The 26,691-nt window shown below is 39.4% G+C and overlaps 1 protein-coding gene across 3 annotated transcripts in view; it reads left to right on the forward strand.

Annotated features, from left to right (window-relative positions):
* The window catches only part of NPNT (nephronectin), a 54,836-nt gene that overhangs the window by 14,194 nt on the left and 13,951 nt on the right, over positions 1 to 26,691 (forward strand). For 2 of the 3 annotated variants that reach the window (XM_071555957.1, XM_071555958.1), the window contains 6 exons: positions 4,812 to 4,904; positions 12,769 to 12,888; positions 13,744 to 13,863; positions 19,438 to 19,572; positions 20,769 to 20,891; positions 22,753 to 23,127. In XM_071555957.1, the coding sequence (XP_071412058.1) occupies positions 4,812 to 4,904; positions 12,769 to 12,888; positions 13,744 to 13,863; positions 19,438 to 19,572; positions 20,769 to 20,891; positions 22,753 to 23,127 (966 nt within the window). The remainder of the gene's footprint in view (positions 1 to 4,811; positions 4,905 to 12,768; positions 12,889 to 13,743; positions 13,864 to 19,437; positions 19,573 to 20,768; positions 20,892 to 22,752; positions 23,128 to 26,691) is intronic. The other variant, XM_071555960.1, reaches the window with a different exon arrangement.

Genomic DNA, 26,691 nt, shown 5'->3' on the forward strand with positions numbered 1-26,691 from the left:
CTATACAAGTGTAATTTCAGCTTTTGTTTAAAACAATTGCTGATATAGAGTAGAAAGGTTTTGATTCTTTTTGTCAACCTTTTTTAGACTCTTGTCTTTTGTACTTCATTGCCCTAATGTGTAAGAGTGTGACTTTCTCAGCCTGGTGCAACTCTTGACTGTCTACTTTTCCTTTTTGCCTAGTAGGGAAGCAAGTATTACATAAGAGGCTGAAGTCCATGGACATGGCTTGTTTCAATCATTGTAAATGTGGGTTGATTGGAGGGAAATAATGGTTTCTTAGTTGTGGAGAAATTTTTTAATTATCAAGATACAAAAATTACTAATTGGGAGGCTTTTTCCCCTGCTAGTTGTGAGTCTACTTCTGTTTAAAAAATTGATAAACTCCATTTATCCATGTGAGCAGAGCAACTAAAGTAGTCTGCTTTATTGTATCTGGAATTTTGCAAGAAAACAAGTAGAGTAAAAAAATGAAAACTCCCAGTCACATCAGCACATGTAGCGTGTGCTCAGACTCATACCAAACTGCTGAAATAGTCATCTGCTATTAAAAGAAATGCTGAAAGTCAGGCTTAAACTTATTTTTATACCTGGACCTCACTGGGACTGTTCAAATAGAATCTGTTTGGTGTCAGTGAGTGTATCTGATGCCGTGCAGGGGCAGCTTTTCCTTTGGAGCAGGGAGGGAGTATTTGCAGGCTGCAGGTGGCAGGGCTGGGGTTGCCCTTCCTCTCTGGGGCAGTCACTCTGGTGGGGGCAGTGGGGAGGGCACACGGTTGTCCCTGGTGCCGCCCCAGCCAGGGGTGCAGACTTGCCTGAACACTATCTGATTCTTAGGTCCTGAGCACCCTGCAAAGCCCCTTTAAAGTTAATGGGAGGATAGACAAGACTTTTTGTGAGGGTGGCTTGATTCCTCATAGGAAATGCCATGAGATTTATCTGTGGTGTTGGCTGAGCTGCAGATGTTGCTACATTTACTGCAAAGCACTTTTCTCCTGGGTATACGAATTCTTCAGTTGTAACATTGTATTGAATTTCAGCTGTGTATAAATAAGGTGCATAATGCCTAAGTAGCCAAAGTGCATAGAATGTACTCTAGTAAGCAAGATTTCTTCCTGTGCAGTGTTTGGCACCAAAGAAAGGTTTCCAAATACTTGTTTAATGTGAAAAAAAAAAAAGTTGTGATGTCTTTGATTCTTGAACTGTAAACTGTTGAGGGCTGAGATCTCCTTTAATAGAGACTTTTAAAAAAAAGAAAGGAGACATATCTGTCATGTGATTTAAGTGCATTTCTTAAGTATATCTTGAGACTGGGAGGTAGACTAGATCAGCAGTTACCCACCTGGATGTCACACAAGACATCCTGCATACTGTAGATCTGCATTTGTTGAGATGTGTTGGACTTGATCTTGTAGATCCCACAGACCCAATTCTTTGATGTAATAACATGGCCTGTTGTGCTGGTTTAAAGGCGAACCAGCAGGGGAAATGAACTCACCATGAGAGAGAGATTATAAGTCAGACCTAAAATTTAATAATAGTATTGCAATAAAAACACTGACACAAAAGGGAAATTGCTTTCAACTCACAAAAACCCAGCAGTATAGCCCAGTGTCCTGGGGCACAAACCCAAGGGGGTTTGTTTGCCCTTGTGCTGAGACCCCTGTGGCTCCCCCAAGTCCAGAGCAAAAGGAAATGAAAAACCTGTTGGTGCAGGTGAGGGCTGTGGTCTGGGCGAGAGCGGTGATCTCCTCCTGTCGAGGTCCTGCTGCTCCTCTGGATCCGACGAGAAGTTACCAAAGTCTTCTTACCCACCACTTATGTACCCTCAGGGAGCACCCAGTCCCTCCCCCTGGGCGGGGACTCACACAATGGGTGATTAACTCTGGGAACCAGGGGGTATTGAACTGTTGATGGCCCATTAGCAGCTCCGCCCCCCTCAGGCTGAGTGTGAAGGTGATAATGACTCCCTGGGCAGGTGCTGCTAATGGCCCATTGTCCTTGGGGAATGAATAGAGGGGGTAGAATACACAGCTGTCAACTGGTCCCTCCTGCTCAACTAGGACACCTGTGTTACATGTTTCCTATCTGTAGAAGCTGTACATTATTTGTTTTAAACAAATGCTAATACATAATTTTTGTTCATTATTATGTATAACCTACTTGGTTAGCTAAGAGAAATAAGCAAAAATCTGATTTCAAATACAAATGCATTTGACTTTTTGAACTGGAGGAACATTTTAATTTCTAAATGGAACTAAAATCTCATTTATTTCATTACTGAGTTTTATGGGTTTTTTTGGTCTTCAAGTATGAGCTTTTTTTTTTCTCTAAGCTGCTGCAATTGTACAATCTATGCAACTGAGGGAAGGACAAAGGCTTTAAAATCAGCTAACCTGAAGTTGCCACAGGTTCAGCTACTGGACTGCTATAGTTTACATCAAGCTGATCCTATGGTACTTTGTGTGTTTTAAAAATGTCTTATTTAAATAAGTGTATTTGACATCACAATATGCATCTTCTCTAAAGTGCAGTTGAAATTTAACGGAAGCTTTCAAAAATGTATTTACAGTAATTTCTTTTTCTCTATGGTAGTTTAGGTCACTTTTTCCCCCTAGTGACTTTGGTCTTCATAGTTTTAATTTTGCCACCATCACCACTAATTAGACTTGGGTCTATGATGTCAGAAGATAGGGGTCTCAGTGTACAAATAAACTCTTACATAAAGAAGGTACTTTTTTCTGTTTATGACCCTAGTGATTAAAAAAGCAGTAATTGTTTCCATGTACAATGTTTTGGAGGTTTCTCATGGTGTACCAGATGCTCTTCAGTCAGATCTCTTCGTTACCCAAGGGCATAGCATACTTTTTGAAACACATCTTTTAGTAGTCCAAGAAGCTCCTTTCCCTTACACTTTCAGTGAGAGGTGTTTCTGAATCCAAATCGCATTTCTTTGTTTCTGGATAGTGTTTATTGGAGAAAATAAATCTGTCTGTCTGTCTATCTATCTATCTATCTACCTACCTATCCATCCATCCATCCATTCATCCATCCATCTAATCTATCTTATATTAACTAGAAACATCTTTTTCTGTTGCCTTTTAAGATATTCCTCAACACAATATTTTGGAAAGAGACTTCACCATCACATTAAAAAGATCTGTCAAGTACAGTTCTGTAGATTTAAAACAAGGCTTTATATTCTTAGGGGATATCACTAACTACATGTATATACTATGTTTAAACAAACAAACAAAAAAAAAGCTTAATAGTAAGGGGCAAATGTAGTCCTAAAATGAAACAAGCTCCTTCTGTGCTAAAAGTTTCTTTTCTAGATGCATTTGTGGGAATTGCTGATGCTGGATGCTTTGAATCTTATGGAAAAGATTTTAGAACATCAGAGATGTATTTACATAGTTCTTCCACAACCAAACCTGATCTTGTTTCTGTTTTAATTTTGTTTAATTCAGTTCTGTTGAACAGCTTGGCTAGAATGCAAGCTACGTTATTGAGTGTGTTCTGGCAGATTTCTGTTAAATTACAGCCTTAATACATCCAGTTTTATGATGTGATATAGCCTGTTTTCAGATTAATTAATACTACATCTGGATTTAGTTAGTTACTTTGCAAATTCCAAATGATATTGTTACTTTATAAAACGAACTTCAAGCCAGGGTAAATAGATAAATCATGATTACAGGCTATTCGAATTCTGACATGCTCTGATTTCTGTCTGTATTGTGTCTGTCCTGCTTGAACAGTGAGCTTACCAGAATTTTGCCTCTGCATTTTATCATATAATGGTAAACAATATTTTAGAGCATCGTAAGTACATAATTTTTTCCAGTACATTGAAACATATGTTTAATAACAGAAAGCATTTCTAATAAAAAGAAATTGGAAATGGTTTTTTAAAATTTTCATCTGTCAAATGGCTTCTGAAGCTTTGCAGGATTCATTGCACTCTGAAAATATTCCTGTTAGCTAATCCTACATCAGTAGAACTAAATTTGTGGATGAATTCTTATATTTCCTCAAAACCAGTGCTTATTTTTCTGTTAGTGAAGTTGTAAAACTTTGTTTTATGAATTTTATTTGTGTTATATTGAGAGAGAGACCAAGAATGGCTTCCTAGCTATTACTTCTTGGAGTTCTGTGTTTATTTGACTCCCGAAGCTGAATAGACCACAACTTCTGAGTTACAGTCTATACATTCTGAAACTGCATCTGAACAGCAGGATGGATAATAAATGCTTGAAATGTGACTTGGATGTGTGCAGTGTTAAAGCAGCATATTGCAGTCAGTGCTGCTTTTGTCCAATTCTTTTTTCCTCCAAAACAAAAGAGGAAAAAAAAGGTAACTCCTATACCAGAATCCAAGCACCTAAAATGGAGAGATTTAGGCAAAATGTTGTTCAATAATGGGGTAAAGAGTGTTGTCTTGTAATCACAGAGGAAAGCAGTGAGTACTGGGATCTCTGCTTCTGCCAGCTAGTAACTGCACATTGGCTTTTTGTGCTGCCTCTGTCCCTGTATAGCTGGGGCATATATCAGATTTGTCAAGTTTAATGTCATGTATTATAGAACATACATACATAGACCACTAACAAGTATCTCCCTCTTCCCCCAAGTATTGGGGTGGTGATTGTTTTTCAAAGTGCACCTGATGTTTCACAGTATTTGAATCATACAAAGTTGCTGAAGGGAGGAACATAAACAGGACTTTGTTAAGTTGTTGCCATTTGTTTCAAAGTAAAGTGCTGCCTGCTGTGACTGGGGTGGAAAAATAATGGCTGCTCCTCTCTTTGCAGCTATATGTCAGCCAGGGTGCAAACACGGTGAATGCATTGGACCAAACAAGTGTAAGTGCCACGCAGGATACACTGGAAAAACCTGCAACCAAGGTAAGAAAGAATTTAGTTTTGAAGTCATGGAAGTACTCTTGATCCCTCTACCCCCTTCTGCCAGTGCTGTGTGTGTCCCCTGTGTTTACAGGGTAATGAACTCATACACCAGGTAAGTTACTGCTGTAGCTATTCCTGTGGGGACTGACATTTTTAGAGAGAATGACATGTGCAGTGGAATGATGAGGGGGAAAATGGCTTTTGTTCTGCTGAAATCAACATATACACTATATATACTATAAGTATATAGCATGTGTTTACATGCTGTCCTGAATCTGCAACAAATGATTTAATCTTGTGGTCAGGATTGTTATTTTATAAAATCACGATTTTCAGGTTTTGATAGTGAAATAGTATTTGTTTAATTAAAAACCCCCATCATTCATATGTTTGGGTTTTTTTGTTTTGTTTTTTTTTTTTTTAATCCTGAACTAACTGGGTAGCAATAACTTGTACTACACACTGAGAAGCTGGTGCAAAGATTAAGTGTTTTTTTACTGAATTATCAATATAGTTTCATTTGTGGTTTTTCCCACTAAAATTATTTCTGAGTCACATCATGGTATAAAGATCGTAGAGTATAAAACAGATCTGTAATACATGATTTATGAGATTTTTGATGGCCAAGCATCAAACATACAAACAAAGATATCTCAATGAGACTGTTCTGTTTTTCAGTTATATCAGCCTACAGGAAAAGTTCATGCATTTTCTGAGTGCTGAGGAAGTATGGTAGGAAACTGTGATATTTAGAATGGTTTAGTTTTTCAAAAATATATCCTGATGTTTGTTAACTTCCTATGACACACTGATTTTTAGAGCAAGTTATTTTCATAGGCAATAGATACATATTGATTTTCAGATTTAGGAATCCTTCCTGAACTGATGTGGAAATGAATGTTGTATTTTTCAGTTTTCTTCTAACTTTCTGTCATCCCTTAAATTATCTTGTCTTCTTTTCCCCTTACTCTGGGCTGACATTTAAAGGATGGGTTGTTATGATTTTATTCTATACATGCTTTAGTCAGTCTAGAACATTTTTAGAAAACAGTGCAATGAACTAACAGTTGCTATATGTACATGTAACTGTTTTTATATGTACCAATTACTTTAACAACATTAAAAGAATGCTGTGCCAATTGCTGGAGGCTGCAGTCTTGAACTAAACTATTGACTTGTCACTAAATGCTAAGGAAAGAAAAAAATGCACTGATAAAGGATTAAAGGAAACCCTTAAGGCAGTATTGATCCAATATTCTTCCGTGGTATTGATGACAAAGTTGCATGAGGTTTCTGAGATGCCTGCTAACTGTGGTGCCCCAAATGTACACCAGTACAGGTCCCTACTACTATTCTATAACATGCTGAGACCCTTGATCTGTTCCTGGGTTCAAGATGTGCCTTCTTGCCATGTGCTGATTCTATGTTTAGGTAGGACCTGGAAGTGCGTAGTGGATGCAGAGTTTTCTTTTGCTGGGAGAAAATTCAAATGACACAGGATAAATGTGACCAGTGTTATTATACCTTAACATAGCACCTGTCCTATTCCATCTGTGGCCCATCCTTGTCACTTCAGTTGTAGAACAATAACAAAGTAATTGTGTTGGCAGAAAAAATGTTGGAGTTCTATCCCGGAGATGGAAGTATTTGTAGGATGTGTGAACAGTGCTGGGCTGTAAAGTGTGCTCAGGTTCTTGGTGAAAGCTGTTCTTTGAGTACAACCTGTGGATCCAGCTGTGTTCAGGGACCAGTCCAAGAGGACAACTCAGCCCCTCAGCAGAACTTTTGAACCCTGACTGTGTGATGATGCTGGATGCTTGTCCTTTTCCAGTGGTACTACTGCTGTGGCAATCCAGACCTCGCTTTAGATCACTTAAAAGTTAGGATAAGCTGATACTTCTTTTTATTATGCTGCTGTCATCTAGCAATTAAATTGCAGTGACTTTGCACAAGAGCTAACTATGTGCTCTCCCCACAGCCCTCACATCTCCTGAGCAGCTTTAGTGCTTCCCTTCTAGCTTTTTGACCCCAGGTTTACAGCTCTAACCAGTTAAAAAAGCAGAGCAACAGGAAAGAAAATACTCCGTGCCAGTTTTCTAATTTCTAGTGATAGTATCAGAACCCATATTCCTCTCAAAATGTATTAATCAGAAAAGGGATAGTTGCCTTCAATAAGAAAATACAAGTATTCAGTAACACAAATACAAATAGTTGAAAACTTGTAATTTTTACAAGCAATCTATAGCACAATCAGGTTAACTTTGTGTGGCTGTGAAAGGTTGTATTTATGGAGAGAATGTAAGACTGCTTTTCTGTAACTTACTATCCTCTTACCCTCTTTGTTCTAGGAATGTGATGCTAAGTTCACTAGTTGAAATTCTTGTCAGCACTTTATATATCTTTGCTTGTTTATTTATTTTTTATAAATGGAGTAATGCACACTGCTAAATTTTTGTTATGCCTTCTCCCTATCCTGCAAAGATGAGCAGCTATATACAAGTCCACGTGGTCAGAGATTTGAAACACTTCTTTTCTACCCACTGGACCATCCTGCAAGAAATGTAGCATCGAGGGGTGAGGTGGTCCTGTGTTTCAGGTGCTGTGATACTTCTGCCTGCATGGCTTCAGGCAGTAATGCAGTTTCTTGCAAAGGGGTGGAGGCTGATAGACCAATGACAGTGATGGGAAAGCTGAACTTGCAGTGCCATTAGCATGCAGAGCAAATAACTGATTGTATTTCCTTGATGCTGTGTGCCTGTATTCTGAAAAGTTTTGACTCTCCACCCTATTCATGCTTTTCACTGGCATTTGTTTCTTCCCTCTGCTCTTCTTTCAAGGCCTGTCCTTTGTAAAGTGAGAGCAATGGAAATTGTTTTTCAGGTTAGATAAAGACAAAACTATGATTTAGGTACAGCTGGAAGTTGAAGATAATGACGGTTGCTAATTTCTACATTTGGCCGCTGTTGATTAATCAGCCTAAGTGATGTGAACAAAACTCTCTTTGGGTGATACAAATCTCTCATGAGTTTGACATGGTACTGTGGTGGCAGTTGCTGGAAATGAAAGCTGGTCCATTCTTTATAGTGTGGTGATAACAATTTAATTTTTGTACTTGGTTTCCTGTCCTTGGCTTTTGGTTTTCAAAGGTGAGTAAATGAGGTATTGAATATTTGACTTCTCTGTTGCCTGATTGAAGTTAGCTAATAGGCAGAAAAAGGCAGAAAAAAGCCTGAGTGCTGGAGTCTGCAGAGCTAATTAAAATAAAAGAGCAGAGTGTATTGCATCTTCCCAGGAAAAGCACCCCATTGTTAGGTGTGCCCTGTAGTTGGTCCAAGATCATGTGTGGTGCCACACAGCAGCCTGAGCAGTCACATCCGGATTTGCCAGCAAAAGGTATTTTTGCCCTTTCCTTGCACTCACATTTTCATTTAATGTCTTTAAAAATAAAATACTTGTACTCAGCAGTCTGTGTTTGTTATGAATCTGCTTTCCATAGTACTCAAAACTTCAGTCTGGTTTTTTTGTACAGTACTGTGTTATGTTATTTTTGAAATTAAGAGTTCTGGTTTTGCATTGACTGTACAACTGTAGACAATGTGGGAAATTAAATGGCTGAACAATTAAATTCTCAAGTGCAGGAGTGACTGGGCATCCCCACAAAGAAATTAAAGGGATTTGTTAAACTTTTTAATGGTGTTACACTTTATATTTTACATATGAGATTATAAGTGACTAAAAGAAATTATTAGAATTTATTAAAACAAAAAAGTGATGTAAAAATGTTATTTTTATTGTCCTTTGAGTTTATACATTTTAGCTATATATTTTTTTTAGAGGCAACTTCTGCTGTTTTCTTATTTCCTCTTTTGTTGCATAGACATTTAAACTGAGATGTCTTTATAGATGTTGCTTGAAATATGCAGGTGATAAGTAACCAGCATTTCTTCAAGAGCCATCTTGCTATGGCTGATTTTTTTTGGCTACTGACATTTGCCTGAGCCTGTTCTTTGAAAAGTAGCCCTTACTTAAGGAACAAGAAACACACAGACAGATGAGAGTATATAAATAGCAGGAATGCTCCAGCACTCCCCTGTCCATGTGCAGCACATCCGGATGTTTCTTACATGGCTCCTGATGGTGGGTGTGTGGAGGTGGACTGAGGGAGCTGTCAGTGTATTCACCCAGACCTTTATGCACAACCAGTAGGACCTGCCAGTAACAGGACAATGTGTCTCTGAGGAAAATGAGTGGTGCTTGTCATGTGGTTCCCCAGTGTGTGCCTGTCTGCACTGCTGCAAAGAAGAAAAGTTGCATTTTGGGGAAAATTAGATGGTTTGAGCAGTATGCTCTAACACACTGAATCTGCTTGCAGGCTACCCTTTCTCTTAAGCAGCCCTTGTTTTCCTGAACAGTAGCATTTGTTCCGACTCCATAAGGTTGAAAACATTTTTCTATCAACAGCCAATTTCAAAGGCAAAAGTGAAAACCAATGCCACATGAGACCCAGATTTAGTGGAGTTGTGCTAGCAGCCCATGTTTACTGTCTGGTGACCTTAGGTTTGTGTTACATCAGCCAAAGGTAAAAATTCTTACTTTTTCAAGGCACTGGCATTTTACTTTGTATGTTTATTAAGATGTGAATCAAAGGAGTCTGTCAGTATTTTTTTATAGCTAGAAATATGTAATAGATATAATGGAAGTGAAGGCAATAAAAGTAATTTAGGCAAAATTCCACAAATAGAAAGCAAGTGATATGATACTGTAATATATTACAGTTGCTGGTGCCTGCTTTTAGATATGAGGTTATTTTCATAGTATGTTACTAATAGCTCTATTTGTCAGTACCAGAGATTTTATTTCTGTACTGAGAATATTTTGTACCAAATGGTGGTGTAGAATTCAGAGTCCTATTGAAAGATCCAATTATTTAAGGCTTATAATGTAATCTATACTTGATGCAAGATGGTAAACTGAGGGCAGTCACAAATTGTTATGATTTTCAACTTTGAGTCTGTGGTCATAACTCTGGGAGTAAGTGCTAGACAGTTCTAAAGTCTCCAGGAGTATCTAAACTTGAGAGCTGAATTGCAGTGGGATTTCAGCACTAGAATTTAACACAAGGCACTGTTAAAATCTGCTTTGTCGACTTAATTTCAGTGTTACTTTTCCTTATTCAGTCCCTACTTCTAGTAATATATTTTATAGTTAGCTCTGTTATGCAATGATTTTGTAATGTGATGCTTTTTGTACAAAAGAGGAAGAATACAGATACTTTAGACTTAGACAATTTTTTTCCTACTTTTTACTTTCTCTTACTTCACATCTCAAAATTATGGTTGTCCGTGAACCTCAGTACATTGAACAGTGTGGGCTCCTTGGGGATACGTATATGAATTGAAATAAAATTCTAGCAGAGTTTTTGAATTTAACAATTTTTTTGTGTGCAATAAATACGTTCATGCTGTTATCGTGTCTATCAGGAGCTGCCTACCTGTAGTATGTTTGACAAAAGAAAGAGGAAAAAATCAACTATTTTGTCCTGCCAAGAAAATTTTGCCTTCCAAAACGTGAGCTTTCATCTTTTTATAATTGAACATGTTTATGTGCAAGGCTTTTTTTTACTCAAAGGTTTTCACAATGAAAACTTGTCCTTCCCCTCTAGCATAATGACCTTCCGCATTTCCATGTGGCCTAAGTGCTATCCTGCAGAAGATTTGCTTCCACAGGACTGAGTGTACATTCTTCTACAGCTGTTTCTCTCAAACCCAGCAGGTGCATTCTTGTGACTGGGGCATTGGTTCCTCTTGGGAGAAGTATGTTCTAGCAACTTCTGAAACATCTTCCACTCCCAAAGAATGAGAGTTGAAAAGGAGTGCTCTTTCTGCAGTGCATTTTCCACAGGAAGACTGCAAAGTTGCTCATCACTTCTTGTTTATCAGGCACAGATCTAGCCCTTATTTTGGCAACCTTTTCTTACTGAAGTCCTGCTTTATGCACACCTGATCTTACCACTCAAGGAGCTTCCCTGTGAAATTTTCTTGGAACATCTTGGTCAACCTTTCACAGGAAGAAGGGGAAAATTAAATCCCTTACCACTATCCTCTTGCAGGAGACAGGAGCAGGTAGTATTCTTATCCTTAAACTTGCTGCTCTTCCCGAGGCCTTGGAAAAGGAAGTAAAATAGGTCATCTCTATCAGTTAGGGGAAGGGTTGTAGGAAATACAAATACCTGTCTGCATGATGCTTGCTATTCCTTGACCCAATGAAGATGAAAACAAAGTAAGTCAGAAGACAATAAATTTTATAATTCACATAAACACTGTTAGGAGCTCTCAGCAGTGATGTAACAGGCCACATCCTTGCAGCTGATTTTGGGTTACATCAGTGACTTGTAGTGTGATACTTTGATTTTTTTCTTGTTGTTTAATCAGGCAAAATGAAAGGGAAAGTATTTCTCAGTTTTAGAATACCATTTAAAAATACTTCGACCTGAAAAGAATGAGCTGTCTAAAATTAAGTGATTACAGTATTTCAGGATTCATTTAAAATCCAAACATTAGACACTTGAAAAACATCCAGGGGTAGTTGTCTAGAAGCAATGCTTTCTCTAATTTCTTCTCCACAGTGAATGTAACTTTTCTCACTCCGTTTACTATGTAGATCATGTTAAGTTTTCTACTTTAGTCTGAAAAGCTATCAATGAATTACTGGCTTTGTTTTAACCAGAGATAAATTTATCTTTCTGTTTTAACATCTTAATCCTGAGTCTCCACATCTAGTCTATAGAAAGCATGGGTCACCTCCTCAGTTATTTTATAAGTGGTCTGTCTGTGTGTGTGTCTCCCACATGGTAGGCTTGCTTTTCTTCTACGTGGATTAGGGAGTAACATTTGGTGAGATGGTGCTTAACAGTGGGGAGATGGCTCTTTGCAAAGTTCTGGAAGTAATGGCAATTCTTCTGTGACAGACCTCCAGGCAACATTGTTCATAAGAGATGGGGTTGGTAATTCAGATTTAAGTACTCACTGGCTGGATTTGCAAATAGATATATTATTTTCACCTTTGTTGTCAACTTTTTTCATCACTATGCAAATAACTAAGTAACAAATTACTCTGGTTTACTCATAAAGTCAACACATATTCTTGGAAGACAATTCTGAAGTAAATCACTCAATGTTCACTTCTTTTTTGAAGCCCTGCCTACTAATACAGAAATTGTAGGCTAAATGTTTTCAGTTTAAGTCATGAATTCTGTATTAAATTGTAGATCTGAAATGTAGGCCCTCATGGACATTTCTTGACAAATGTAATTGATGTCAGATACTTCTTTTTTTCAGTATTTTTTAGATAGTAAGTAATAAATTTTCTCTGTGAGATTGTTTAAAGTAGGTTGGCATCAGCTTTCCTACCTTCCTCTGCAACTAATTTTGAAGCATGATAGTGCATCACTGAATTGCTATCAGAGTTGCTGATAGTGATTTCAGAGTGACATTTGCTTTCTTCTTCCTCCTCCTCCTCCTGAGTGCTGGCTGGTCCTGTACATGGCATCAATGTGAGTCATGGCAAGATGTGGGCAAGCTGAGCTTGTGTGTTCCCCAGTGAAATGGTTGGCCCATCATCTAATACTAATACTGTCATTTCTGAGAAGATATCTATGAAACCAAAGAAAACAAGCCACTTGGCAGGAGGAATGAACAGTGCCTCATGCAGGGTGTTCTGGACACTTGCTATCAGCTGAACTGCATATGAAAATCTAATCGCTGTATTTTTGCTACTTTCTCCAGCAACTTGAGCTGGTATTTTTGTCATGCATGATCTGTATGTTTTCTTTGCCCACCCTCTTCCCTTGTGCCCTTCATTTCAGATCTGAATGAGTGTGGACTAAAGCCACGGCCGTGCAAGCACCGGTGTATGAACACCTACGGCAGCTACAAGTGCTACTGCCTGAACGGCTACATGCTCATGCCAGATGGAACGTGCTCCAGTACGGCAAGGCTTGCTGCTTGCTTTTTTTTCAAGCTTCTTAAAATCCCTGCTTGAGTTTTCCTGGAAAACTTTTATGAAATGAAGATGAGTTCCAAAGCAGAAGATTAATCTTCCTGGAAATTAGGCAGTTGCACAAGATGAGCTTCTTTTTTTCTAATAAAATTAGGCTGGAAAAAACTCAAGAGCAATTATTTTGATTTTATTAGTTTTTATTACAAATTTCCCCAGAAGCGTTCTGCAGGGCTGTAAATCACTGTTAATTGGCCTTCAAGGACAAGTGCCTGCAGTTTTCATTGCAGCAAGGCACCTGCAGTTCTGCTGTATTATGGCTTTATGAATGTAAAATCTTTAATGCTGCAGATGCTGGTTGTTTGACTGGCATAAAACTGTACTGTCATCTCTCTGGAGATCAGGTTCCTACTTGCTCTCATAAAAGTGGTTATTTTGAATGCCTGGACAGAGGGAACAGGAGAGAAATTACCTTTAATTAGAGATGCTCCTATTTTGAAATGGCAATACTGTCCATGGGAGTTTTAGTACATGCTGGGCTTCATGTTCATCGTGGGAACTGCGTTCTGTTCTGTGAAACAACTTGCTACACATGTGGGGGGGGGGAGGGGGGTTGTGGGTTTTGTTTGTTCGTTTGTTTTTACTTAGAGATGCAGTTTGTGGGAAGAAAAATTTTCTTGCAGATGCATTTGCTCTTTGAAGCCTGAATGGATATCTGTCAAGTTCAACAGCATTTTTCCACTTTTATTATAGTTATGTGACATCTTAATTCTCCAAAGTTTTTGGTCATTTTCTAGTACTGATCAGAGTCCTTACCTAAATATGTTCGGTTATTTTTCTCTAGATGCCCTTTCTTGCATGATGGCAAATTGTCAGTATGGCTGTGATGTGCTGAAAGGGGAGGTGCGCTGCCGCTGTCCTTCTCCAGGGCTGCAGCTTGGGCCAGATGGCAGGACTTGTGTAGGTAGGTGATCAAATGTAGATCTAACATTTTTTTTTCCTCTAAAATGTTTTTATCGTTACACTGATTGGAGTTCAAGAGAGTTTCAGATGTGCTTAGAATGCATTGTACATGCAATTTAAAGATGTCATGAATGAGAATTGTAGTGAGACATACTGCTCAGGTGCTCTCAAATGATCTGTCAGAGATCATCCGTGTTTTCCTTCAGTCCTGCAAGTTTCATTGTCTGCCTAAAGTCCATAGAGACTGCTTGGTCTTCTTTACACTTTTAGCCCTTACCATTCCTGCTACTTCTAGGACATTTTAAACTATTGCTAACAAAGACCCCCAAAATACCTGCCTGCATAAAAGAGAGAACAGGGAGGCCAGCTCTCCCTTATACCCAACAAGATGGTGCCCAGCTCAGGGCTAGAGGGATAATGTCTACAAACCATGGAGATCATAGTGCGACAAGGTGGAGGTCTGTGCATGCTCCCAGTATTAATGGGATTGAATCTACTGTTTTGCTTCTATACTGTGAAAACTCCAGGTTAAAACAAACTCGGGAATTCAGAGTGTAAAAAAGTGAAATGTTTTGCTTCCATGTTTGTGAACATGGAAAAGGTACTTATGGTTAATCAGACTCTACTATGGTCTGAAGAACAGTGTGACATGTGATTTTATTAGTCATTAACTATACATCCTGAGCGGGTATGATGCTCCAGTGGTTTTATTATTTATATTCTATGCAGTGCTCCAGGTCCAAAACCAGTAACAATATTGAAAGAATGCAAGAAAATGTGGATGTCCTAATCATGCATTTGGGTATCTTAGCTGTCCACAGGGAAGGTGGCTCTCCAAGTGCTGACAAAGAATTTGTTGGTAGAGAAAGGGACAGATGTTAGATCTTCTGATATAAAAAGCAGGCTCTGCACTGAGTTGGAGACTTTCTAAAGTGCATCATTGGCATGTTTATGTACAGAAAAGAATGGAAAGAACAGGAGAAAAAACTCCTTGAACCATTGTTACATGCTGAAGGGATTAAAGTGTGATTAATCACATTTTGGACATCACGGCAGACAGAGGTCTTTGCTCACTATAGCATGGTACAAGTATCTTCCAGAGTGATTTTTAAGTGCAAATTCACGGAAGTTATACCAAGTAGATAAATTTGTAGAAAAAATGCTTGGAACTTTCTCCTAGTATGCATTTTTATATTCAAGCATGTCCTGGGTTGAGCTGGCAAAACGCCAACTGTCCAAGACAGAGTGAAAAGGGTTCCTCCTCCCCCCCAACCAGCTAAGGGGAAAAGAAGAGGGAGAGAGGAAAAAAAAACTTCCCTGAATGCAAACAAAATGCAAGCACAGGCAACAGGAGCAGGGCCTAGCATAGTAGAGGAGCTGCTAGATGTCCTCCTCTTAGTGCAGCCATGATGGAACTAACTCAGCCACTTCCACACAGTGGATTTTACACCCTTTGAGATGATGTAGTATGGTATGGAATACAATATTATTGGCTGGAAGAAGTCAGCTGTTAGCTGGCTCAGTCCAGCTTAAATCAGCTGACAATCCTAGGCCCAGCTGAACTTTAAAACCTAAGTTTAGGCCCACCTGACTAAACCCATAACAAAGCAAACTTCATACTTTGAGATAAACGAAGTGTATTTTAATGCCAAAGACTAGCACTCAGATCAGTCATGTGAAGCTCTTTCAGTTCTTCAGTGTAGTTTTCAAAACTCCATTTTTTTAACCCAGAAAGGTGAAGAACTGTGTACCCACATTCCAGTTGGATCATTCAGATTGATCTCATAACATATTTCTGAAATTTTCATAAGGATTTCAGAACAGGCTTATATAATACAGAGAAAGCAGTTATAGTGGGAGATATTTTGTTCTTTCCACATCATAACATAATGTACTCCTCTTTATTGGTATGAAGTGGTTGTGACAAGCGCTCTTGTTGTGCCATTTCTCTGTCAAGTTTAATTTGTACTAAATATTTTCAAGAACTAAAGTTATTTGGGACTAGGGGTATGCCTTTTCCTTTCCCTCACATGTGTACAAGTCCATCCCTGTTGGGGAGGTTGTCAGCCCCAGCAAGGGTCTGGATAATGCTGCAGTACAAATAGAAGTGTAGATGATGGTAAAAATACTGAACTGTGCATTCGCTACAGATCATGAAATCTTTGTTTGAGGAGAGTTTGAAGGACAGCTAGGAATGTAACACTTATTTTTAGCACAGGTGGAAATTCCTCTAGGCACTATTCTGTTACTAGTTTAACCCATGGTGATCATTCTCTTGTTAAAATGTTCTTTCCAGACAATCAGTAAAGAGACACCAAATTGACTATGAAGGTAAATCACACAAAGTAAATGGCAACAAAGTGAAAAATAAATCAACAAGGTATTCAGTGAAAATGTGGATCAAACAACTGATTAATTGATTAATGACTCTTGAATCAATAAATCAATCAGTGTTGCCAGATTTTTAGATTGGGATTTTTATTTAATGAAATTAGCAGTACACACATTTCAGCTGCGGAAGGTCTGAAGTTATTTGAGGATTGAAAATAAAGATTTTCACTCTAAAATAAATGCTTTCCTGTGTGTGTGTATGTGTAGAAACATCTAAATATGGCATTGTAAACTGAAAAATCATACTATTTTTAAATCAGTCTCACAGCTGTTTTGTGCTTGAGTTGGTAATACAGTTGTACTCACAGCAAGAGAGAAAAAAGACAATAATTCTGCTTCTCTGTTGATCACTAAGCATTACACTCATTAGGTGCTGTCTGCATTATGTGCCTTTGGAGCAGCATGCCGGTGCTGAGTTGGGAATACAAATCACCCCTTCATTCCTGCTTTTCATAGGAAGCAGGTATGAACCACAGCATGTTGTAGCAGGAAAAGGGAAACAACCTTACACCATTTGGTCCAGGTGGGAACTGACTTGAAAGAAGCCACAGCCAATGTACTTTTTGAGACCCACAGGAAACTAATTATAAGCACTTGCACATCATCTTCTAGATAATAATCAAAAAGTGGTTTCCTCCCCAGTAATGAGCATCCATGCATCTCTCATGAAATGCATATGGAAGACTGTTACATTTTTCCATTATTTTTGTGTCAGTTTTTAACAGTGTATGGATCAGCAGTTTGGTCTTGTATCTTTAAGAGGTATAACTGCCTAGAAAATTAAACAATACCACTATGCTGCTCTCATCATCTAATGTACTACTTGCCTCGTGAATGTGTACAGAGGGAAAAGCAGGACAAGCTACATTAGGTTTTAAAGATCATAATCCATGCCATTCTGAGGTATATTCAGTAGCTAATCTTTTTCTCACTGAAATACATTTTGAAGTTGTGTTTTAAAGAATAAAATAACCCAACCAAAATCAACAAAGAACACAACTAACAGTAATCAAGAGTCTGAAACTTGCAGTCTTGAAATAATATTTTAATGGAGGGTGGAAAACTGGGGATTTGTAAATTAAATTCAGTAAGGAACGTTGGAGAGTTTGTAAAACTTAGTAACATACTCAAAACCTAAAATGTTAATAATAGATTCAAATCAAGAGAGAGATTTATAGGAAGATTCAGGCATGTGGAAATGTGCCCGGTATTGGCCTTGTTTTCTTTCCCATTCAGGCCTTTGCCACACCATTCCAGAAGTTCTCTTTGTGGAGAGTGGAGGTTTGCTGCTATGTCAGATCAGTCTGATGGGCCAGGAATATGGGAGCTCAGGGATTGAATCCCTCTTGTCCTCAGTAATTCTGTAGGCAGAGTGGGACAGTGGCAGCAGGAGCTGCTGGGAGAACCCATCTGGCCAGTAATTCATGGTTGTAGGTCACTTCTTTTGGCTGTGGGAAACAGCCTGAAGAATTTGAAGCTAAATCTCCCCTGCCTCAGGTGGCTGTGCTCACTAACCAGAAGCTTTGTGGTAACACTTTTTTCTGTGTGGTGGAAGAGACTCAAGCTTCTCTTGCCATGTTCAGGCTTCTTTCACAAGCAGCAGGGTGTCAACCACTCGACTTTGTTTTGCACTCTTGACATCTGCAGCTGAAGTTCTTCTTTTGGGAAAAGAATTGTATGGAGAGAGGAATATTGCTGACAGAGCTGCAGAGCTTGAACTGTGCTCTGTGGATAACCAAGAAACATCAGGAGCTGTGTGTGTCAGAGGCAGCCGTGCATGGCGGGTCTCTACCTTGGTAAAGAATTAGTGTACAAGCACTCAGCAGCCTTCAGCTCAGTGCCCAAGGACTACAGAGTAAATGGTAGTGTGAGGAGCTGTTGTGTGTCAGCCTGACCTCTTCTGAGAGTTTCCCAGGCAGTGAAAGCAGCGTTGGGTGAGCAGCAGCTCCTCTCTGGGTATTTGTGTCTTGTTAGTCAATGTGAAGAACAGCAGCAGTACTTCAGGTCCTGCTGGGAGCTCCTGGCAGGGCAAGTGGGAGCCATGTACCTCAGGACCTCAGAGGTATCTTAAGGTCACTTAGGTAACCAACTTCTCTGTGAAAGGAGAGCTCAACTACAGTGCAGGCACTGTGCAGTGTAAGAGGCTGAAAAGAGCAGGTAGTCAAAAAGCATTTGAACTGTGGCAAGTAACTGGTAGAAGAGACAGAAATACTGCAGCCCTAGCATTCATTATCTTGAACTCTCTTTGTTTAGAGCAAGTCCTGAAGAGATGAAGATATCCTGGTAGGCTCAAAGGGCAGGTCATGGATTAGGGACACCTGAGATTTTAAAAAACAAACTTCTTCCAACTGCACAGTGATGTCCTCCGAATGTGCACATATGACCTGTGCTGCAGGAATGATATTTCAGGCATGCTTCAGAAAAAGAATTACTGTTGCCGCCAGGCCCTAGGGAGGACTGCACCCACCAATGTGATGTAAAGCAAATCCCAAGTTTATTCAAAAACACAGGTTTATATGACCTCAAGTGACCCCGCCCCAGGTGCGGTGGTCTGACTCCAATTGGTTGAGGCTGGAAACATGTCCTTTTAAGGGAAAAACGAAACTTGTAAGGTGGTCACTCCAGACCCACCTGAATCGGGCTGCAACAAATTACTGGCAGTTTTAATTATTGTTCCTTGCCTGTAAGTGCAGGTGCTGTGTTTATAACCAGGCAGGTCTTAGTGGGACAAAACAAAGTTATACAAATAACATAAAATAGATTTTCTTCAGACAAATACTATTAGTCTCAAGGAATGCTTTGAGGCCTTGAGGAAGCTGTCATGCACTCTGTGGGAGAACGTCTCCTCTTCAAGGGGAGGGGTACCAAGATGGCAAGAGTAGAGACCAAGCATTCCAAATTCTGTAACAGTGCTTGTTATGCCAGTGCATCTCTTGTCATTCAACAACATTTGGAAAGGTTTCTGGCACAGGAGACATAAAGATTTGGGCATGTGCCCGAGAGCTGAACTGAGATAGCAGAGCCAGAAGAAGTGCTGAAGTATTACTGCTGGCTGACAAAGGACCTTAAGAAAAATACTTTGGTTATTTCTTAGCTTCCTATTACATGAGATCAGTTTAATTTAGACAGCATAGATTGTATTTGAACTGCTATGAAGGATAATAAATTTCCTTTGTTTCCACAGATATTGATGAATGTGCTACTGGGAGAGTTATCTGTCCACGATTTAGGCACTGTGTCAATACTTTTGGAAGCTACATTTGCAGGTGTCATCAAGGCTTTGATCTGATATACATTGGAGGCAAATACCAATGCCATGGTAATAACAAGTTATTTCTTATATGCATGTAATAGAGTTGCATATTGTAAAATGAAATTAATGGTTTCAAGAGAAGTGTTTATTTATTGTGGCTGAAATATTGATGCAGGTTGTTTTGCACTGCATTAAGAAAGGGTGGATTATAGAAATAGACTGGGAAAGAGAAAGCATACATATTTGGCTCACATTCTTGTAACTGGTTCTTATGTGGAAGCCAGTGGGAGAGCAGAGCTGATGACCCCTGGAATTCCTTTTCAAAGCCTTTGTCCTGCAGGGTTCACTGTGCAGAGGCAGCTGTAGGTTTGGAGGAGCACGAGCTTAGACTCTGTCTGAGCTGTTATGCCAGTGAGCTCCATGGCATGCCCCGAGATCCAAGATAAGAAAATGTGCACACCTCAGCTACTCCTAATCCAGACTGCCCAACTTTCCTTCCCCTGAGGAAAAGGCAGGAGTTAGGAAATCACCTGTCTTTGTCTGGACATGAGACTGAAATGCAGCTGATGTATATCCTTCAACAAAGATATTCCAAGGTCTCACTGCCTTAGTTTCACAAGGGCTCAATTGGTTCTGATTATTTCAATAAAAAAAGATCATGTGGACATAATGAGAAATTGCTTTATGTTTATATAAATATATTTTTTTCCTAGAAATTTTTATGCAGAGCACTGGAATTTGAAGATTTTTTCATGCATCACTAACAACAAACATAGAAATGCCATACAAGAAGTTTCAAGCAGTTTCTACTTGATGTAGAAACATTTGTACCAATGTATAATATAGGAAGCATTTTATGAAGAAAAACTAGTTTAATATCTCTGCAATTAAGAACATGCATATTCCTACCCTGTTTTTCCTTTCTTATTATGTCGCTTGTAAGAAGTAGTAAATATTATTTTCCTCTTCATGATCTCAACTTCAATCTATCCTTGGCACATCTCAAGCTGATGCTGAGGTATAAGTTGAGCAATACAAAAGTTGCCCAATAGTCCCTTTTACTGTAACATTTGTATCACCACATTATTTATGACTGTCTGCCTTCCTTTTCCCACTAGCAATTCAGTTTATTGGTGTTTTGTTTTTTGTTTGTTTGTTTGTTTTTCTCAAATAATCAAAATAATGTTTGTGTTGTGCAGGGATAAGCAGAAAGTCAATTTCATTGAAGCAAATGAGTTTTTTAATGTAAATGTCTATTGCAGATATAGATGAATGTGCCCTTGGCCACCATCACTGTGGTAGTTTTTCATACTGTTACAATACTCCGGGATCCTACAAATGCAAGTGTAAAGAAGGTTACAGAGACAACGGAACAATCTGCATACGTATGTAATGCTCCTTTTAAAAAAGAGATTCTGAAAGTTAATGAGTCCCATTTTGTAAACTTTAATGTACAGCACTACCAGGCTCAGTTTCTCTTAACTATTTTTAATATTTAATAAGGAGCCAGGGAATGCAGTTGGAGTTTTCTAAGTCTTAGCATGTCTTGGTAAGAATATCTATCACTGAGACATTTTCATCATTAGAAAGAAATTCACCTCTCCCTATTCACAGCTTGATTCTAGAGATTGCTTCAGGATGAGAACAACTGAGTAAGCAGGGTAGTTGTGATCAAACAGTATGTATTACTCATACCTTGTTGTTATGTACTCTCTGCAATGGGCCCTTTTCGGCGGCTCACCCCATCCACTCCCGGCTGCTTCCCAGAGCAGAGCTGAGAGGTAGGATTTCTCTAAAAGAATTCACTGTTGGAGGACTCCCTTCCTCACCTTTCTCTTGGGAGAAGCATCCCTCCCCCTTGGTACAGCGTGGGCTGTTGGAGCTCCCCTACATTTGATATCCCCCAGGACTGTGCAGCTCTTTGACATCTGCTCAATCATTTCAGGGACCCTGTGTTCACTCGTGGCATCTGGTCCTGGGAGAGTCACTGATCTCTTTGAAGAGCAGTACTGTTTTGTCCTTTGGCTGTAGCTATCATAGTTAAACGTGATCTTTCATAACTGCAGGGCTTGCACTTATATGTGGACACATTTCACATGTGTTATTGGGACATTGTCCTAAAGTGCATTTCATATTGTAATATACACAAGTGGCCAGAGGGAAAACCTTTTTACCTGTTACCATCAAACACTTCATTGTTTAATAAATAGTAGTTCTTCATTTTAAATGTGTGTTATACTTGAAACACTTGTAAACCAAATATGTGACTAGAGTTCTTATTTGGCCTTTTAAGATCTCCATTGAGATATAAAAGGTTTATTAACAAGTTGGAAATTATAAATAACAAAACAGATGCTCTTGTGTTTCATGTCTGCAGGAACTCCCCTTGTGAAACCAAGTTGTCCTTTGTGAAATACTGGAGGAGATGGTACTGTAGGCCCTGTAACTGTGGTGTAGGTGGTGCTCAGTTCACCACCTTAGTTTTGTGGCCTCTGAAAAACTGTCATTTACTCAGTTTCCCAATGTTTAGCACAGGTAAAGATCTAGATGAAGGCTGGCTTAGGTTCAATCTCTGTAAAATTATTACCCCTTACTGACAAGGATAAAAGTTTAGAAGAGGCCTGAAAGATAACTTTCTTAAGCCAAAGGCATCTGCCCATCTATGACCAAAATGGTTTTAACACTGGAGTCTTATTAAACTTGCCTCCACTCCTGATTATGAACTTGTCCAATTTAGAGGGCTGCTTAACCTGCAGCTTCCTGGCCATGTTTTTTTAACCAGCAGTGCTTTGGGGTAGGTTTTGGCAACTCTGAAAGGGACTCGGTGCTTAGGAGGAGGTAGATATAAATGTCCCTTAGCCTTCAGTCATTCTAAGTCATTTCTAAACTTCTGCAATGAGAAGTGTTATCTAAAGGGATGTGACAATTCCACAGTGTTGATGCTAAAGTATGTTTCTAACTAGTGGAGACATTCAGAAGAAAAAAATTATTTCAGCAAAGTCTCTCTGTCTCATAAGGAAATAGATTGCTAAGTTTCTGGAGTGAGAGGCTCAGATGTCCATTTTAGTCCCATTTTGATTCTCTCTGCAGTTATTCCTAGTGTTATGATTGAACCACCTGGTCCATATCATACATTCAGGGGCAACTGCACTCTCCCTGAAGGAGACAGTGGTATAACGAATTATATTCTTGATGTTGGAGGTACAAAGCAACCCCTTACACCATCTGTACCTTCTTGCGTTACAGAAAAGCCATTGACCAGGCCAACAACTCGACCTCCACCTGTGCCAACAACTCGACCTCCACCTGTGCCAACAACTCGACCTCCACCTGTGCCAACAACTCGACCTCCACCTGTGCCAACAATTCGCGTGACACCGAAGCCAACGACTAGATATGTGCCAGTGACAACAAGGCCAGCAACGACGCCAGTAATGAGACCTCCACCTTCGTCACCACCTCAACCTACAACGATAAGGCCTACACTACCACCACAAAGAACTCCTCTGATAACAACTGAAGAACCTTCACTTGTTCCCATTGAAACTACATCTTCCCAAGGAATTATAGATGACAACAGGATCCAGCCAGATCCTCAGAAACCCCGAGGAGATGTGTTCAGTAAGTAATTTTGCATATCCTTCTTTTATAAGACATGTAGATGGAGTGAGGTAAAAGCATGCACTACACTCCTTGGTTTTATGGAACACTATACCAATGAGAACAAAGGCATGAAACTGAAAATGATAATGTGGTAAAACTACACAAACAGTGGATTTTATTACCTAATGAAAAATGTGGGAAGTTCTGAATCAATTCCCCCCAAAATTTCTTTTTTTCTTTCTGAAATTATTGCGTATGTTGTCCTGTATAAGTAGTTAACCAAATTATGCTTTCAGATGCATTTAGGGAAATGAAAGACATTTTATTGAAAAATGCTGAAATGAAACATAACTCATAGACAGTCAATGGATTCAAATTCAGAGAGTTGAGAGTGACTCTTAGACAGTATGTTTCCATAGCTTTAAGAATGGTAAGAAATGAGACCATGTCTGATTACCTAAAGACTTTTATGTGACTTATATTGTATGAATTTAAATAGTCTCAGATGTGCATGACTAAAACTGGATAAAAATAAGAGGGTAATTTTATGGACTGTGTCTCTGAAAAGGGATGCATGAAAAGCTGAAGATAGTACAGATTCTCATAGCATGAACACATGTCATTTTAAGAGCTTCTCTGAAATCTGCAGCAACATCATGCCAGCTTTAGTGCATACCACAAAGACACTATTGGCACTTACAGAGCTAAGTATATCTGCCAAGAAATACTCAGTGCCCCATTTCATCTTTAGTTCTGCTGCTAATTTTAGAGATGTGGAGGGTGTGTTGGATCAGCCCTTCTCCTCAGCTTGTTGTACAGTAAAGTTGCTGAAGCAGTGTAGTAGGAGGGTATAAGTTTGCTGTCTCAGAGCAGGTGCTCAAGCAATGTGGGAGTTTTTTTCCGGCTGCTTCGGCATCTGTCTGGTAACTTCTTGGGCTTTGCTGTTGTAGGTCTTTACATAGTGGAATATTTGTTCTTTGAAAAAAGTTTTCCCTGTGACATTTTATCTGTTATGGACAATTAGATAAAATTAAAATGGAGACAGAAGCTGACTCTAAAATTTAGAAAACAAATCCTGGTACTACTTAGTAGAGTGTGGGTTTGGCTTTTTCAAGGTTATTTTTTTAATGAATCCATATTCAGTTAAAAATATAAAAACATCCTTATGTGACATTTTAAAAGGAAATATAGTAAGGACTCCCAAACTTAATGTAATGTGAACAATAGTTAAAAATACATAGTTTTGTGGAAATTATTCTAGACTCTAGCATTGTGCTTCCCAGGTATCTCTTGTTGGAAGTGTTCTCTGGAATTCTAAAGCAAAGGGATAGTTTTCAGCTATTTTAATGAAGTCATAACAATCGTCTGTTTAAATCTTATTATTTACCATTAGCCTTTCTGTATTGTCCCTAGAGTTTAGATTTTTAAGCTAATGCTTTCAGTAGGTGCACTTCAGATACAGGGGTTTGGAAAGTAGGAAAGTATAAGCATTGTAAGCGTAGTTTGTTCAGACTGCAAGCTTACATTATGGTACCTGTAACAAACACAGGTTTTTGCACATTGTTTATCAACTAGTTGTTTAGGTCAGCTGCCACCCTTTGAGGTTTGTGATATGCATACATAGCTTCAAAGGCTTCAGTGCATAACACAGCAGGATTGCAGTGGGTTAAGCACCAGCTGCTCTTACTGGCCTCAGTATGTGCTACAGGGATAGACAGCTCCTGAGTTCAAGTCAATGATGTCTGTCTTTAATCCCATATCTTTTTTTTCCTATCCCCTGTCAGAGATATACTTGATATACATATGTGTGCGACATAACTGTGTGACTGAAAATATACTCCACTTGTGCTATAGGTGATGCTAGTAGTGTGATCATTAATGAAGCTGGTGTCTTTTTTATCCTCTCTCTTTTATCTTTTTCTCTCCTTTCCACTCTCCTTTCTGCTTTTTTTTTCTCTTTTTTTCTCTTCTGGACAGTTTGAAAATATCATCCAGGTAGTGGTCATTGGTGTCCCCTCCCACCTTCTCTCTACCCAGAGGCATTTATGTAGCCAGTGCACAAAACCATTTGTTAAGGATTTGAAACCTACAGTTGGGCGCAAAACAGTTTTGTTTCAGAAGAATATGTTACTTTGTCAAAGAAAGCATTGCTTGCAGAGTAAGGTTTTCCTTCACCTTTTGAATCCTGTTGCTGCAGGAATTTGTGGGGAAAGAGAGAAGTTGCATTTCCCCATGTGGGACATTTAGAACAGCAGATAGAAAAGTTAGAGCCGCATACATCACTACAGTGGGATGCACAGAGCGTGACTCTGCCTGTCCTTGCCTGCTCTGAGCACTGCACTTCTCAGGACAATACAGATACTCATACATCCTCAGATGCCATCACACCAGGGGTTCAGCAATGTGGGAGTGTTGCTTCCAGGTGCTGCATCCCTTGGCATTACCTGGGCTGCAGACCTGACTGCATGAGTGCTCTTGGCCAGTGGCAAATGTGAGGTAAAGTGTATTAGCTCAAATGCCTTTCATGTTAGCTTACAGATGGTGTTTGCAGGGTGGGTTAAGCTTCAAGCTTCTGCTGGCCAACCATGCACCTGCTGCAGCCCTGTGGGAGAGCAGTGGCTGACTCTGGCTGCAGCTGCTCAGTGTGAAGCACTGCAAGCTCCGGACAGCAGCGCTGGCATCGAGTGCAAGCGGGTGCCTCTCAAAAAGTGTTCCTCGCAGCCAAACACGGTGTTAACAACCGTGATGTTAAGACAATACACAATTTCAAACTGCAATAACGAGGAACATTTAGCTAACCTTTGACTGGCTTCTTACCTGCTGTGTGGAAGTGCCAAATCCTCCCAACCTCCAAAAACATCTGTGGATTTTTCACTTGCCTCTATATATGTCCTCAGGGAAGGGGAGTTTTGAACTACTTCTTTCAGCTTCTTTAAAGCTGTTGCTGTTTTAGTCTTCATCAGACATCTTTACAGTGTGTCCTGGGTTGTGGGTATGAGCTAATTTCATTTGCCTTATACTAAGCTTCGTTAGGTTCATTTCCCCACATCATCTGCTTCTCCAGTCGAAGTAGTAAAGAAGTTAGTTCTCAAAAATTAATTCCCACTGTGGTCCCCTTATGCCTGCCTGAAAAGAGAAGAAAAAGCCTCACTCTTACTGCCTTTGTTTTCCACTGGAGAAGGCAGGCAACAATTCAGTAGTCTTGTAACTCTTACTGTCTTCGAAAACAGATGAGAAAGTTGATGTTAGATCCACTCAGATCATTAAGTTGGATTTAACCTCAATTTTGTAAAGTGTTCAGAAGAATTACTGTGTCATCTTAGATGGCTGCTTCCTGCTGTGTCACCAAGGGCTGTTGTATCCCAAAGAGTCACAGAAGGTAGTGTTTTATCAAACAGGGATGGGCAGAACCCAGCACAAAGGACTGTACCCAGCAACTGCTGGCATTCTGATCTTCCAGCCAGTAGCATCTGTGACAACCTCAACATTTAAAGTGTGTTTTCAACCAGGTTATCTTGTGATTCATGGACATTTTCCTTCTGTTTTTCCCCCTGTGGCTCTGAAGCCTTAGCCAGACTTTGA

This window comes from Pithys albifrons, chromosome 5, assembly GCF_047495875.1.
Source record: "Pithys albifrons albifrons isolate INPA30051 chromosome 5, PitAlb_v1, whole genome shotgun sequence".
Taxonomy (NCBI): domain Eukaryota; kingdom Metazoa; phylum Chordata; class Aves; order Passeriformes; family Thamnophilidae; genus Pithys; species Pithys albifrons.